At 44.1% G+C, this 14549-nt stretch overlaps 2 protein-coding genes across 6 annotated transcripts in view; one reads left to right on the top strand and one right to left on the bottom strand.

Annotated features, from left to right (window-relative positions):
• LOC134226558 (sodium-dependent transporter bedraggled-like) overlaps positions 1-14549 on the bottom strand; it is an 822794-nt gene that overhangs the window by 76199 nt on the left and 732046 nt on the right. The window lies entirely within an intron of this gene.
• LOC134223691 (probable cytochrome P450 9f2) lies at positions 8624-10490 on the top strand. Its single transcript, XM_062702880.1, has 2 exons — positions 8624-8923; positions 8984-10490. The coding sequence occupies exons 1-2, from the start codon at positions 8709-8711 to the stop codon at positions 10386-10388; spliced, it is 1620 nt and encodes a 539-aa protein (XP_062558864.1). The 5' UTR covers positions 8624-8708; the 3' UTR covers positions 10389-10490.

Raw genomic sequence — 14549 nt, 5'->3', positions numbered from 1 at the left:
CCTTTCAAGAGGATCGGAAGCCTCCTCTCAAGAGGCTCGGCAGCCTTCTTTCAAGAGGCCTGGAAGCCTCCTTTCAAGAGGCTCGAAGCCTCTTTTCAAGAGGCTCGAAGCCTCCTTTCAAGAGGCTCGAAGCCTCCTTTCTGGAGGCTCGAAGCCTCCTTTCAAGAGGCTCGGAAGCCTCCTTTCAAGAGGCTCGGAAGCCTCCTTTCAAGAGGCTCGGAAGCCTCCTTTCAAGAGGCTCGGAAGCCTCCTTTCAAGAGAATGAAGGCAACTGACCTTCAACGACATTCAACGGTAGAAGTAAAACAGGACGAGCCACCATGGTGGAGGAGGAAAGTGCGGGTGAACTGAGGCGGAGAACGTCAATCACCTACGTTTGCCGCAGATCCAGCTGCAAATGTTCAACGGGCATCGACGATTGGCTTAATTTTCGCGACCTATTCACGATGCTCATTCAATGGAAGGTGGATCTACCTTAAGTGGAATAACTCCAGCTGACGAAGCGGCAGACAAAGCTCTCTTAAAGCTCCCTACATCCAAAGAAATCAGAAGTAAACTTCCACACCCTGGTTGAGCACTTCGATCGTATCGTGTACACATTCGACCAAGTAGTCCAGCCGTGGCAACAGCAGTTGTGATAATTGTGGATGACATCAGCAATCGATTTCCTGCTCGTGTACTACTGGACTCCGTTTCCGAAAATAATTTCATTAGTTGACTCCACCCCACTACCCAGAATGCCAGTACCCCGAATGCCATTACCCTGAAGGCCACTACTCCGAATGTAACAGTACCCCGAAAATCATCACCCCGAATGGGACACTACTCCGAAATCCATTACCCCGAAAGGCAATTACCCCGAAAACATTTAGAATCTGTAGTATTCTATTATTATGTTTAACACTAATAGATATCGATGAATCGCAACAGAACAACAGATGAGATGATGCCTTCTTTAAATGGACGTGTTTGCCCGGTATAAGGCAGACAGAGGAGATGATACCTCCTTTGAATGAACGTGCTTATACTACGATAAGGCACACAGAGGAAATAATACCTTTTTAAAAGAAACGCGTCTGCCCGACAGAAGGCGAACCGAGATGATGCCTTCTTTGAGTCAACACATCATCCCGAAGACAAACAAGATTTCCCTCTCTTTATCACTCTCATACACACAGCCCCTTACTCACTCATTTCCTCTGCCTTACTAATTATTACTCACTCATCCACTTTCATTCATTCAACCACTCTTACTCATTTAACCACTCTTACTCACTCATCCACTTTCACTTACTCTTTTATTCTCAATCATTCGCACTCTCTTTTTCGCTCACTCTTACTCATTTACTGTTACTTGCTCGCTCACTCATTCACTCTTTATCACTCACTCACTCTTACTCACTCTTTCTGACCCATTCACCACCTCTTCGATTCTGAGATTTAGACAACGCTTGATCCAGAATCCGTTGCTTTTACTACAGTGACCAAGGAACAACTTCAACACTGTTGCTCTTGAAGCCATGCTGACGTGGACCGCAACTGCCACAAACTTTCTGCATTATGCATAAAAACGTGCTGCGTAATCTCCTCCTACCCTTCAGGACCCTTGAAGAGTGCCATACGAAGTGGAACGGGAACGTCGTCGAGGAATGCGACTGTGTTGAACTGTCCCTGTTTCCCGAGTAGGGTTATGTGGAGTTTATTATTGTGATAGGCAAGCGGGAGTCTCCTGATTCTGATCACTCACTTCGTATGACTGACAACGACTTGCCTCGATTGCTTCGATTGCTGTTGGCGTGACTTTCAGTTGACGTCCATACAAGGCCTACTTCGATAAGTTCAAAGCAATTGCATATTGTATTTGCATAGTTCGCACAAGCACTATTTCACTGCCACACAGGTTACTGGGAGGATCCGAAAAAGCGTAGACGACGACAGCTGCCGATGAACTGTAACCACCGCACTGGTAGTTTTCGATGACATTGGATTGGTGGCTCGAAGTGAAGTAGTCGATGATGTCGTTTTGGGCAGTCGTTGATTCCGCACACTTCTCCCTTACACGGCCATCGCGCATGCGAAGTGAGACAACGAGCGCACAATTTGTTTGCTTTTACCGCTTTCCATCTGCCGTCCAGATCGAGTCCTTTGAACGACGAGCAATTGTCGATTTGATGACTGTCGACGTTGCAAACGGAGCACGACTTCGTGTTACTCGGTGCGCCTTTTCTGCATTTTCTTGGCGACTCATTTTCGCTTTATCCGTGGAAACGTGCGTGTTCACGAACGATCTCTCCTTCAAGCGACCTTTCTCATCTTTTCCAGATTTCTGTGGAATATTGGACAGCTGAGTTACGCCACTTGCTGCCGAAGATATCCTCGCCATGTAGCTGCTGAACACGTTCAAATCCACATCTTGTACTTGCTCCTGGTAGAGGGCCCAGCTGAACTTCACCGTCGCCGGTAGCTTGTCAACGAGCTCTTGCAGAAGTATAGGATTCCCCAGATGTTTCTCTAAGCCGACCACTTTCAGGTGACCGCAGAGATTTTGAACTATCAGTCCAAAACTAACCAGTGTATCCAATCGGTCGGGATTCGGAGGGGGTGTTGCCCGAACCTTGGCGATCATGTTGTTCACAATCTGTTCCGGGCGACCGTACAGTTGTTGCAGTGTAGACATTACTGGTACTGTCGACGGGTGAAGCAAGAAACTGATGACTGAATCCTTTGCGCTACCTTTCAAGCTACGTTGCAAGCGCAAAAGGTTTTCGGAGTCGGTGTACCCGCAAGGCTGTGCAGAATGCTGATAGCTGCTAATAAATAGGGGCCAATCGATCGGATCTCCGGAGAATGTGGGTAGCTCCCTGGTTACCACCTGTCTAGCAGCGATCTGTTGTGGCGTCGGTTTCAAAGAACCACTCAAAAAGGAAGATATTTGAGGCTATGATTGGATATGTGGATGGATACTTGCAGAGGAAATGGGACCAGTCAGGTTCCGAATTCCACCGCCAATATTCCGGCTTGTGCTACGTAATTCCACTGACCACTAACCAAACCAGGATCTACCGAAATTGGAGGAGGAGGAAAACAAGGATCTGACTCGACGCGATTGGAACATTCAACGTTATTTGCATTTTCCGCTTCAAATCAAGACTCTTTCGGAGGGGGTAATGGGGGAGAACCTTCGTCTGCTGGCCGATCGTGATTACGCCTGACGAACTGTTGCACTTCGTCGTGCAGGTTCCAATACTCTGTGACCACTTCATTTCGTTGGCGATAAGTGATGAACTTCATTACACGAAAAAATCACGTTAATAAAGATTAAAAAAAAACCCAAATTTATCCCCCAGTGGTGATTATGCCTTTCTCGATTCAATGTGTTGAGTTCGAATTAGTATGGTAAATGCAACGTAAATAGCCTACATTTAGGCGGTTAATAGCTTTGATGCGATTATATCACGCTGCTTAAACATATTTCAACTATGAGAGTAATGGATTGCGTCACGGCTAAATTGATTAATGATTTAAAATGTGCATGTACACAGAGTATTTGCTAAAAGAAAAATACAAATATTATCCACAACGCATGCGATATTAGCAAACAAAAACACTAGTGCCCAACTAGGCAAGTTTCTCCGCCGCATGCACCTAGTTGCACTCGAATCGATCAAGTCCTTCTATATGAAATGCGTTTAACAAAAAAAAATCATGGGCTACATACATCCACACACACACATACAAACATGTGCTCAGTTTTTCGAGCTGAGTCGATTGGTATATAACACTATGGGTCTCCGAGCCTCCTATCAAAATTTGACTTTTGGAGTGAAATTATAGCCTTCTGGTACAACTTTGTTGTACGAGAAATGCAAAAATGGTTGGCGATCCGATTCATACTCGCGTTGCTCAGCTGCTTCTAACTGGGATTGCAGCTGCTTTGCTGTGCCCCGCAGACACTGAATTTCAGTCTCCAGTTCTGCTTGCTGAAGTTGCAGCGCCTCGAATTCCCTATTCCGTAGTGACAGCTGATTCCGCAAATCTGCTTCCGAAGTGCGTCTTCGCTTTTGCTCCTCGACGAGTAGCTTCTCCAGTGTTTTCCCTTGGGCACAGCCTCCTTTCTTTAGCCTCGGAAGCCTCCTTTCAAGGGGCTCGGAAGCCTCCTTTCTGGAGGCTCGGAAGCCTCCTTTCAAGAGGCTCGGAAGCCTTCTTTCAAGAGGCTCGGAAGCCTCCTTTCAAGAGGCTCAGGCCTCCTTTCAAGAGGCTCAGAAGCCTCCTTTCAAGAGGCTCAGAGCCTCCTTTCAAGAGGCTCAGGAAGCCTCCTTTCAAGAGGCTCAGGAAGCCTCCTTTCAAGAGGCTCAGAAGCCTCCTTTCAAGAGGCTCGGAAGCCTCCTTTCAAGAGGCCTGGAAGCCTCCTTCAAGAGGCCTGGAAGCCTCCTTCAAGAGGCTGGAAGCCTCCTTTCAAGAGGCTCAGGAAGCCTCCTTTCAAGAGGCTCAGAAGCCTCCTTTCAAGAGGCTCGGAAGCCTCCTTTCAAGAGGCTCAAGCCTCCTTTCAAGAGGCTCAGAAGCCTCCTTTCAAGAGGCTCAGAAGCCTCCTTTCAAGAGGCTCAGAGCCTCCTTTCGAGAGGCTCGGAAGCCTCCTTTCAAGAGGCTCGGAGGCCTCCTTTCAAGAGTCTCGGAAGCCTCCTTTCAAGAGCCTCGGAAGCCCCCTTTTAAAGGACTCGGACGCCTCCTTTAAAGACGCACGGAAGCCACCATTCAAGAGGCTCAGAGCCTCCTTTCAAGAGGCCCGGAAGCCTTCTTTCAAGAGGCCTGGAAGCCTCCTTTCAAGAGGCCCGGAAGCCTCCTTTCAAGAGGCCTGGAAACCTCCTTTCAAGAGTCTCGGAAGCCTCCTTTCAAGAGGCTCAGAGCCTCCTTTCAAGAGGCCCAGGCCTCCTTTCAAGAGCTCGGAAGCCTCCTTTCAAGAGAGCCTCCTTTCAAGAGGCTCAAGCCTCCTTTCAAGAGGCTCAGAAGCCTCCTTTCAAGAGGCTCAGAGCCTCCTTTCAAGAGCTCAGGAAGCCTCCTTTCAAGAGGCCTCAGCCTCCTTTCAAGAGGCCTGGAAGCCTCCTTTCAAGAGGCCTGGAAGCCTCCTTCAAGAGGCTCAGAAGCCTCCTTTCAAGAGGCCTGGAAGCCCTTCAAGAGGCCTGGAAGCCTCCTTTCAAGAGGCCTGGAAGCCTCCTTTCAAGAGGCCTGAAGCCTCCTTTCAAGAGGCTCAAGCCTCCTTTCAAGAGGCCTGGAAGCCTCCTTTCAAGAGGCCTGGAAGCCTCCTTTCAAGAGGCCTCAGGAAGCCTCCTTTCAAGAGGCCCGGAAGCCTCCTTTCAAGAGGCCCGGAAGCCTCCTTTCAAGAGGCCCGGAAGCTTCCTTTCAAGAGGCTCGAAAGCCTCCTTTCAAGAGGCTCGGAAGCCTCCTTTCAAGTGGCTCAGAAGCCTCCTTTCAAGATGCCTGGAAGCCTCCTTTCAATAGGCCCAGAAGCCTCCTTTCAAGAGGCCCGGAAGCCTCCTTTCAAGAGGCTCGGAAGCCTCCTTTCAAGAGGCTCGGAAGCCTTCTTTCAAGAGGCTCGGAAGCCTCCTTTCAAGAGGCTCGGAAGCCTCCTTTCAAGAGGCTCGGAAGCCTCCTTTCAAGAGGCTCGGAAGCTGAGCTCGCAAATCTCCCTCCGAATCACGTGCTTATTTCAGCTCCTCAGCGTGCTGCCACTGTAGATTTTTAATCCGACCAACCAGGTCAAGTCTGCGTTTCCGTCTTGTGTCGATGTCCACCCGATGCTTCTCCACTAGCTCTCGAATAACTCGGTGTTCCGCTTTCGTTTGCCGTTGCAATTGTAGCGCATTTTGTTTCCGGAGCTCACCGGTTTCGATGCTCCACCGCTTGTAGCAATGGGTTCCAATTCGACTCGTTTTACTAATTGCACCGGTTGGCAAAACCTGACCGACATTCAGCATATCTGTCAACGGCTGCAGATCAACTAGGGGCAAGCCCAACTGGTTCTTATCCTGATTCTGCTTAATCATCTCTCCACCAATGGCGCCATCAGCTGAAAGCTCGGATTCCTCATCGATAGTGATGCTGGCCACAATCCTCGGGATCGACGACACCTCTGATCCCGCATAAACCCTATCTTCTCCGATGCCGCTGATGCAGATGCCGCTGTCTTCAGATGTGTCGAAGAAGGATACACTGCCTGCGGATTTTGCAGACTTGCTTCAAGTGGTTGGCCGAAAGGGTCATTTAGCCAAAAGAGTCATATGGCCGAAAGGACATTTGACCGAATATGTCATTTGAAAAGTGAGAAATTAGGAGTGAGGAGAGAGGCGTATCAATTCTCATTCCCCATTTCTCACTTCTCACTGTAAAAAATGAGAAGAGTTAAGTGAGTAGTGAGACGTCTCACTACCCATTTCGCACTACTAAGTCAGTTCTCACTTCTCACTGTAAAAAGTGAGAAGCGCGACGTCTCACTACCAACTTCGCACTACTTACTTTTTACAGTGAGAAGTGAGAAATGAGGAGTGAGAGGTGGGACGTTCTCACTTCTCATTGTAAATAATGAGAATCGCGAAGTGAGTAGTGACTCACTTTTCACTTCGCGCTTCTTACTTTCTACAGTGAGAAGAGAAAAATGAAGAAAGATATGTGAGACATCTCACTACTCACTTCTCATTTCTCACTGCTCACTGTAAAAAGTGAGAAACGCAAAATGAGGAGTGAGACGTCTCACTTCTCACTCCTCGTTTATCACTTATTGCTGTAAAAAGTAAGAAGCGCGAAGTGAGTAGTGAGTCTCACTACCCACTTCGCCACTATCCCGAACGCGCACTACTCACTTCTCAAATTGAAGAGAGTAGTGAGACGTCTCATTTCTCACTCTTCATTTTTCTCTTCTCACTGTAGAAAATGAGAAGCGCGAAGTGAATAGTGAGACGTCTCACTACTCACTTCGCGTTTCTCATTTTTTACAGTTAGAAGTGAGAAATGAGGAGTAAGAAGTGAGACGTCTCACGGTATTCGGCCAAATGGCCTTTCCCCGAAGTAACATTGAAATCAAGTAGGTCAAAAAACGTGTTAAATTGTTAGCTAATTCGAAACTCGTGAGCAATTCTGAACATGAAGCCCAGTTGTCGGTTGGCTCTGGCGATTATATCATTTTAGTGAACTCGAAAGGTAAGTCCACTGTTCAGGGTAACGCCAAGATCCTTTGGGTGCTGCGCTCGGATGAGACTACGTTCGGAGAGGTTGTAGTCGAATATGATCGGTATGTTCTTGCGGTGCTAAGAAATGATGTTGCAACAAATGACTTAGGCACAACATATGAAGGTGCTTGGCCATGATTGGCCGGAATTCGATTCGGAAATGCTAAGTAAGGCTAAAAGAGGCTACAACCACAACAAAGGTCCGGGTTGTTTTCAATGCTTAATGATAAACGTTTACAGGATTTTCACTTAATGATATACTACCGGCGGAACCAATGGTAGAGGAAGATCTCCGGTCCATAACTCCGGCTAAGCAGACCATGTCGGTGAAATATTTAAATGGTTCTACAAGTCATAAAATTGCTTAATATCAACCACATTACCATGCATGATACTCACTATGGTCCACAGAAAAATCAAGACATGTTTAATTATTGAAAAAGTGATTAAAATATGGTAAAAAATTGCCAATATATGACAATAAGCGCGAGCCGTGCGGTAAGACGCGCAGCTACAAAGCAAGACCATGCTGAGGGTGGCTGGGTTCGATTTCTCGACTTCCCTGGGCATAAAAGTATCATCGTGTTAGCCTCATGATATACGAATGCAAAAATGGTAACCTGGCTTAGAAACCTGGCAGTTAATAACTGTGGAAGTGCTTAATGAATACTAAGCTGCGAGGCGGCAATGTCCCAGTGTGGGGATGTAATGCCAATAAGAAGAAGAAGAAGAAGAAGCGCGAAAAAAATCCCATTTCCAAACAGTACTCTGTCGGAACTCTAAACATTTCAGAATTTTGGGTTGTTTTAAAGAAATGCTCCAGATGAGAAAATCTTTCATTTAAGGCTTGAGCACCATGACTTTTCGAAAATAGTGTTTTATTTGGGACACCCTAGTCCCATTGGCGTAACTACCTACGATGCCGACTAGTAGTCCGTATGTATGATTTTTTTTGAATTAGCTTTATTAAAATATCCTAGATTAAAATTATCTCGTACCTTGACCTATAGGCAGGATCTGCCGCATACAACAATCTGAAGAAACTTTATCAATCGCGAGTCTGAACACAGACAATAATTTCAGCCGTCCAAAGTATGCTGTGACTGGCAAACATATCGAAAATGTCGTCACCAAGCCCTCTCCATATACGGCTTCGAATACCAATCAGGTGAACATTTCACAACAAATTACGTCGTTTACACAGATGTTGACTTCCAGTTCGACCAATAAAAGCGCGAATACGCCTTTAGCTCACACACACCCCCTTTTCCGCTGATAATGACGTATTGGCGAACCCAAGCAGATTACTCACCGCAGCTTGCTTCGATCCACTCGGCGTGACTTATTTGAACCCAACGCATTGCAGTGCAGCACAGTTTAGCTCAGTGCAGCAGCAGCTGTATCACGAGAAGCAACTACCGGTTACTGTGATTATTTGCGGCGTCTTGGTGTCTTGTTCGGCGAGGTTTTCTTTAATTGACTGTGAACATGCTGGAAGTGAATTTGTTTGCAGCGATTGCCGTTGGAGCGCTGATTCTTGCGGTTTATCATAAGATATCGAAACGATATAACTACTTCCTGACGAAGCCGGTGCCATGTGCGAAGCCGACGTTTCTATTGGGGAGCAGTGGTCAGTGGTTGACTCGTAAAAAGGACATTTCGTCGCATATTCGGACGCTGTATGACACTTATCCTGATGAGAAGTAAGCGTATAAACGAAGTAACTTTGTACTTAAAGTAAAGTATTTTTTTAATTATTCTAGGATAATGGGTTTCTACAACCTGGTAAAACCGGTATACATGCCCCGTGATGTAGAAATCATTAAAAAGATTACGGCGAAAGACTTCGAGCATTTCACCGATCACACTCCTATGATGTCTGGCTCGACAGAAGAGGTTAGCGAGGACTCCCTATTTGGTAACTCGTTATTCGCGCTGCGTGGCCAGAAGTGGCGAGACATGCGATCGACCTTGAGTCCGGCATTTACTGGAAGCAAGATGAGACACATGTTCGAGCTGGTGTTGGAGAGCGGTCAATCTATGGTCCAGTTTTTACTTTCGGAAGCCAAAGCCGGTAAAACGTTGGAGCTTGAAATGAAGGACACGTTCACCCGATTCGGAAACGATGTGATCGCAACGGTGGCCTTCGGGATTAAGGTGGATTCAATGCGGAATCGTGAAAATAATTTCTACATGAAAGGGAAGCAATTGCTAAATTTCCAGAGGTTCTCCGTGATTTTTAAGTTCTTGCTAATGCGAGCCATGCCCACTTTGATGGAGAAATTGGGAGCAGATTTGGTAGACGCAGATGCGGCCAAATATTTCACGGAAGTGATCAGGGAGAATATGAAACAGCGAGAGGCGCATGGCATAGTGAGAAACGATATGATCCACATGTTGATGGAGGTGCGGAAGGGTGCCCTGAAGCACGAGAAGGGCGAACTAGATGCGAAAGATGCTGGGTTTGCAACTGTGGAGGAATCACATGTTGGAAGAACGACACATACGAGGGTTTGGAAAGATAAAGAGTTAATTGCACAGTGTTTCATTTTCTTCCTGGCAGGGTTTGATACATTGTCTACGGGTCTTACATTTTTGACGTACGAATTGGCTATCAATCCGGAGATTCAGCATCGTTTGTACGAAGAAATTATGGAAACTGAGTCCAATCTTGATGGTAAACCACTGACCTACGAAGTGTTGCAGAAGATGCAATATATGGACATGGTCGTGTCTGAAAGTCTACGCAAGTGGCCACCGGGTATCGTGGCGGATCGCATCTGTACCAAGGACTATCATTACAGGGATGGTACGTCATCGAGTTTCGTGATCGAAAAGGGAACCTCTGTTTGGATTCCTACGATCGCCATCCACAACGATCCGCAGTACTATCCCAATCCGGACAAGTTCGATCCGGAGCGATTCAGCGAAGAGAACAAGGCAAAAATCAACCCGTCCGCCTATATTCCGTTCGGAGCGGGGCCAAGGAATTGCATCGGATCGCGACTGGCACTGATGGAGATCAAATCTGTCGTGTATTGTCTGCTGCGGGATTTCAGCTTCGAACCGACTGAGAAGACGCAAATTCCTCTGCGGTTGACTACGGGCGGATTCACCCTGCAGGGTGAGAAGGGTGTCTGGCTGGAGTTTAAACCTAGAGCTCTGTGAGATTACTTCAGCTGTTATAAATATAGTTTTACGTACTTTTATGGGCATGGTCATTATAGTGAAATAAACGTTTTTTTCCTTTCTGTAATTTTTGGAAGTTTTGCCGAGCTGTCAGTTTGTGTGTATGTGCGTATGTATGTATGTTAGAAAAAAAAATCTCATCTTTAGGCACTTATTCTTAAGGGCTTTGCTCGAGAAAAGCACTATTAGCGCTAGGTGGATTAATCAGTTTTTTTAATATAAAAAAAATTCCAAAATAATGTATTCAGATTAGTGCAACTATGGAAAGAAAAAATATAATAGAATGCCGATTGGTAAAAAGGAAAGGGCAAACTTTGTATATATCATAAAAATATATGTCTATATGATAAAACAAATATTGCACTTGTCAGCCACTTTTATGTTTTTTTCGAATATGTAATCTCATTTTTCTCCAGTAATCTTTGCTCGTGAAGGACTGGAATTGCAATCATCAGACTGAGTTGATCAATTCTTGGTTAACAAGTATTATATCAAGATGGACAGGGTTCGTTAGGTGTGCCGTCTCTACATCCTGAGCATAAATATCTTTGTACTAAAAATATAAAATGGCAATCCTACGCCTTTGTTTGCCCAGTATACGTGTAGTGTGAGAATGGCCCATCTAAATCACACTCCGAAATCATAAAAAAATAGAAAGAAGGAAGACATGGATGCAGCAATTTTCACACCGGACGATACGCAAACGTTTTCGAAGCCAAAAATATCCCCCTATGCTAAATTAGAGCTAAATCGAACATGATTTAGGACTGCTTAAAATTTAATCAATACATTTTTATTCTCACAAGGGGAAAATAATTTTTTTGTTTTTTGATGGCACAGGACCCAAAATGCATGAAACTTGGAGAGATATTTTTTTTGAAAAAAATCAACTGTTTTGTGACTTTGAAAAAAAATCTTATGGCGAACAATTTTTCATCGAAATTAAAAACCTGACGTTACGCAAACATGAAAACCTAAGCCCTAAAATATGCCCCTATGGTAAATTTGTGCTCCTTCGAACATGATTTAGGGGTGCTCAAAATCTTGCTATCAAAATTTTGAATTTTTTGTGACTTTGAAAACTTTTGAGATCAGATTTACGGAGAAAGTTATCAGATTGCTAAGCAATATACTGAGGTTTATTTTTACGCGGTACTGCATGAATAAAAAAAACGTGTAAAGATCAAGTTACAAAAAATTCAAAATTTTGATAGTAAGATTTTGAGCACCCCTAATTCATGTTCGAAGGAGCTCAAATTTTACAAAGGGGCATATTTTAGGGCTTAGGAAATGTTTGCGTAACGACCAGTCCCAAAATAGTCGTTTTTTTTCAAAAAAATGAATTCTCAAAGTTTCATGCATTTTGAGTAGTTTGGCATCAAAAAACAAAAAAATTATTTCCCCCTTGTGAGAAAACAAAAGTTTTGATTAATTTCAAGCACCCCCAAATCATGTCCGATTTAGCTCAAATTTTGCATAGGGGAATATTTTTGGCTACGAAAACGTTTGCGTATCGTCCGGTGTAAGTCCCAAAAATGTTCTAAGAGAAAAAATCGATCTCATTCTAAAAATTTTGTTTTTAAATAACATCAGATCTCGAAGTTTCATGCATTTTTAAGTCATTTGACATCAAAAACAAAAAATCGATTTTCGACTTTTCCTTTGGTCCCCCCATGGGGAAATTTTGATGGGAAAAAAATTCAAAACTTTGATGAATTTTAGGCACCCCTAAAACATATCCGATTGAGCTCAAATTTTACATGGGGTCATATTTGTGGGTAATGAAACTTGTGAGCAATGTCGTTTTTTGAAATTCGAAAATGTCATTTTCATTGGCACCCTAATGCACACCCATGTGCTTGACAGAATATCGAGCATCTCTCCAAGTTGAACGTCAAACCCGGGACAAAATAGCAGTCGATATGAGCTCCAGTTCCTGAATTCGGATGGAAAGATGGAGAATTGGCCGAAACTCCAAACGATATTCGAGGACGTCGTCGTTCGCAGTAACGAATCCGATGTAAATCAGGATGATCCTGGACAATAACTTCCAATACTTCCAACCTGGAAGCAGCTACATGCCCAATTCGAAAACCCCCGTGTTGAATTGTTACGTATTTGACCGGTTTGCTGAAACTGAAGCCCGTCGCAAAGAGGAACCACAAAGATTTGTTGGAGTTGCTGAAGAGTATTGATCGCAACGTAGGCGGTCTGGAATATCTAGCCATCAATGGTGGATGCAATGTCTTTTGACTTTTTTGACGAAGATCATGGCGGCACAACTGACGAGACTCTCTAGTTTGGGAGAGAACTCAAGAACACGGTAAGCTACCTGATTTTCATGAACCCCTAAAATTCCTGGATTCCAGATTCTGGAAAGATTCCAGAATCAACACCAAACGTGAAGAAAGTTAATCCAGTATGGTCTAGCGTGAAGTCCTTAAGCCAAAGGGCATCTTCGTTTCCAAATACCCCCCCCTCCCCTTAATTGATGTGCAATTGTGTTTGCTCCGGGCATCGATCCGTGGATTGTTTCTCAACGAAAATACTAGCGAATGCATCACATTCTTCTACATGAAAAACTAGCCCGATCCACTTTCGCAGAAAGAAGGCACTTGGTTCGTCAAGCAAAATGCAACCATGCACAAGGCCATTACTGTGTTTCGACAAATCAAGGCCATTCCTACCCAATCGTGTTTTTAACGAATTTTCTGGCGAGCTGATCCAGCACAACGTCCTCAAATATTGGAGATAACAACAGTAACCTACGGAACCGCTTGCAGCTAAGTATTGATGAAGTTACACTATTTCCAATGCGTTGCGTTTCGTTGCGTTGCGTGGTAACGGAGTATTTCGTAGATTGCATACTGATAGCTGTCATGTATATTCTTTAACTTTCTTACCCCAATTGCTTATGGATTACTGTTTGGGATATAATAGCAACCCAATTGGAGGTCCAAAATGATAAAGCATGAAAGCTACCATTGCCGGCCACGCCCATCTTCTTCGTTACTAGGGAAAGGAAGGAAATGATGATATGACATCTACTTAACGAGAGGCCAGCGACTCACCGACGCCCTCATAGATGTCAAGGAGCTGGATGGTTGGTAGGGAATATAGTTTAGGAATATCATCATAAGCAAATGATATAAGTTTGTACAAACGTTGGGAGTGACAATGCTAAGAAAGTTACGTCACTCCGATCTCCATAGTGTTGCTTCTTCTTGGGGTGGGACAAGGTATTAGATTTGCCCTGGCTAATTAGCCTAGGTTTAAGCGCCAATACTCGCTCTCTGAAACGAGAAAGAAAAAAAATAATTGCCCTACCCCCCTCCCAATACATGTCAATTGTCACTTCCATTATTGGTTACAGAAAAAACTTCGGCAAAGATAAAAATCATAATTTTTGTCAACAAAAATACAGATGCGAATTTTAACATGATTTTTGAGCTGTACCACCAACAGGCGGTAATAATCTTTTCCTAATGAATATGCATGAGTAATCTACGAGATGGACAAACACATGCTTCCCATAAACAAAATTGCCAAATAATGTAGAAATTGTCTTATATGTAACTTGTAGCTGCTATAAAAAAACCCTAATTTTAGTAACAACTTGATTGCTATGGAAAAGTATCTCATTCTTTCGGATCGTACATTTAAGGAGGAAAGAAAATTGGCAAACAGCCACTGAGTGTATTAGGGCTATCGCTGAGAGTTGCACTAATACTTTTGCAGAGGATAAAAGAGACAAACGACATACAATCGGTGGTGATTAGATCGGAAAGCTCTTTCCTTCGTTAAAAATTTCTTGCATCTTAAAGACTATATATAGTCTTTAAATATATTTCTTCAATTTAACTATATATAGAATTTAAATAAATTCTATAGAATTGATTTGTTTAGTCGCTGACAAGAACTAAGCCAAAATTAGCATGGGCCTTGCCCCCAGAACGTAGATAAAGTTTCAGATATGATATAACACATAAGTGTAAGAACAATATGAATCAGATAGATCTCACCAAATTAGAACCGTAGAATCGATGTTACTCCTTGGCGCATTCAAAGAAGCCACCTGATTTGAAACAGGTTTGTATGGAAACATTATGGCACACAAAAAAGGATTTCATTTCACTCTCG

This window comes from Armigeres subalbatus, chromosome 3 (assembly GCF_024139115.2).
Source record: "Armigeres subalbatus isolate Guangzhou_Male chromosome 3, GZ_Asu_2, whole genome shotgun sequence".
NCBI lineage: Eukaryota > Metazoa > Arthropoda > Insecta > Diptera > Culicidae > Armigeres > Armigeres subalbatus.
The sequence above is the reverse complement of the archived record's forward strand: the minus strand, read 5'-3'. Positions and strand labels throughout refer to the sequence as shown.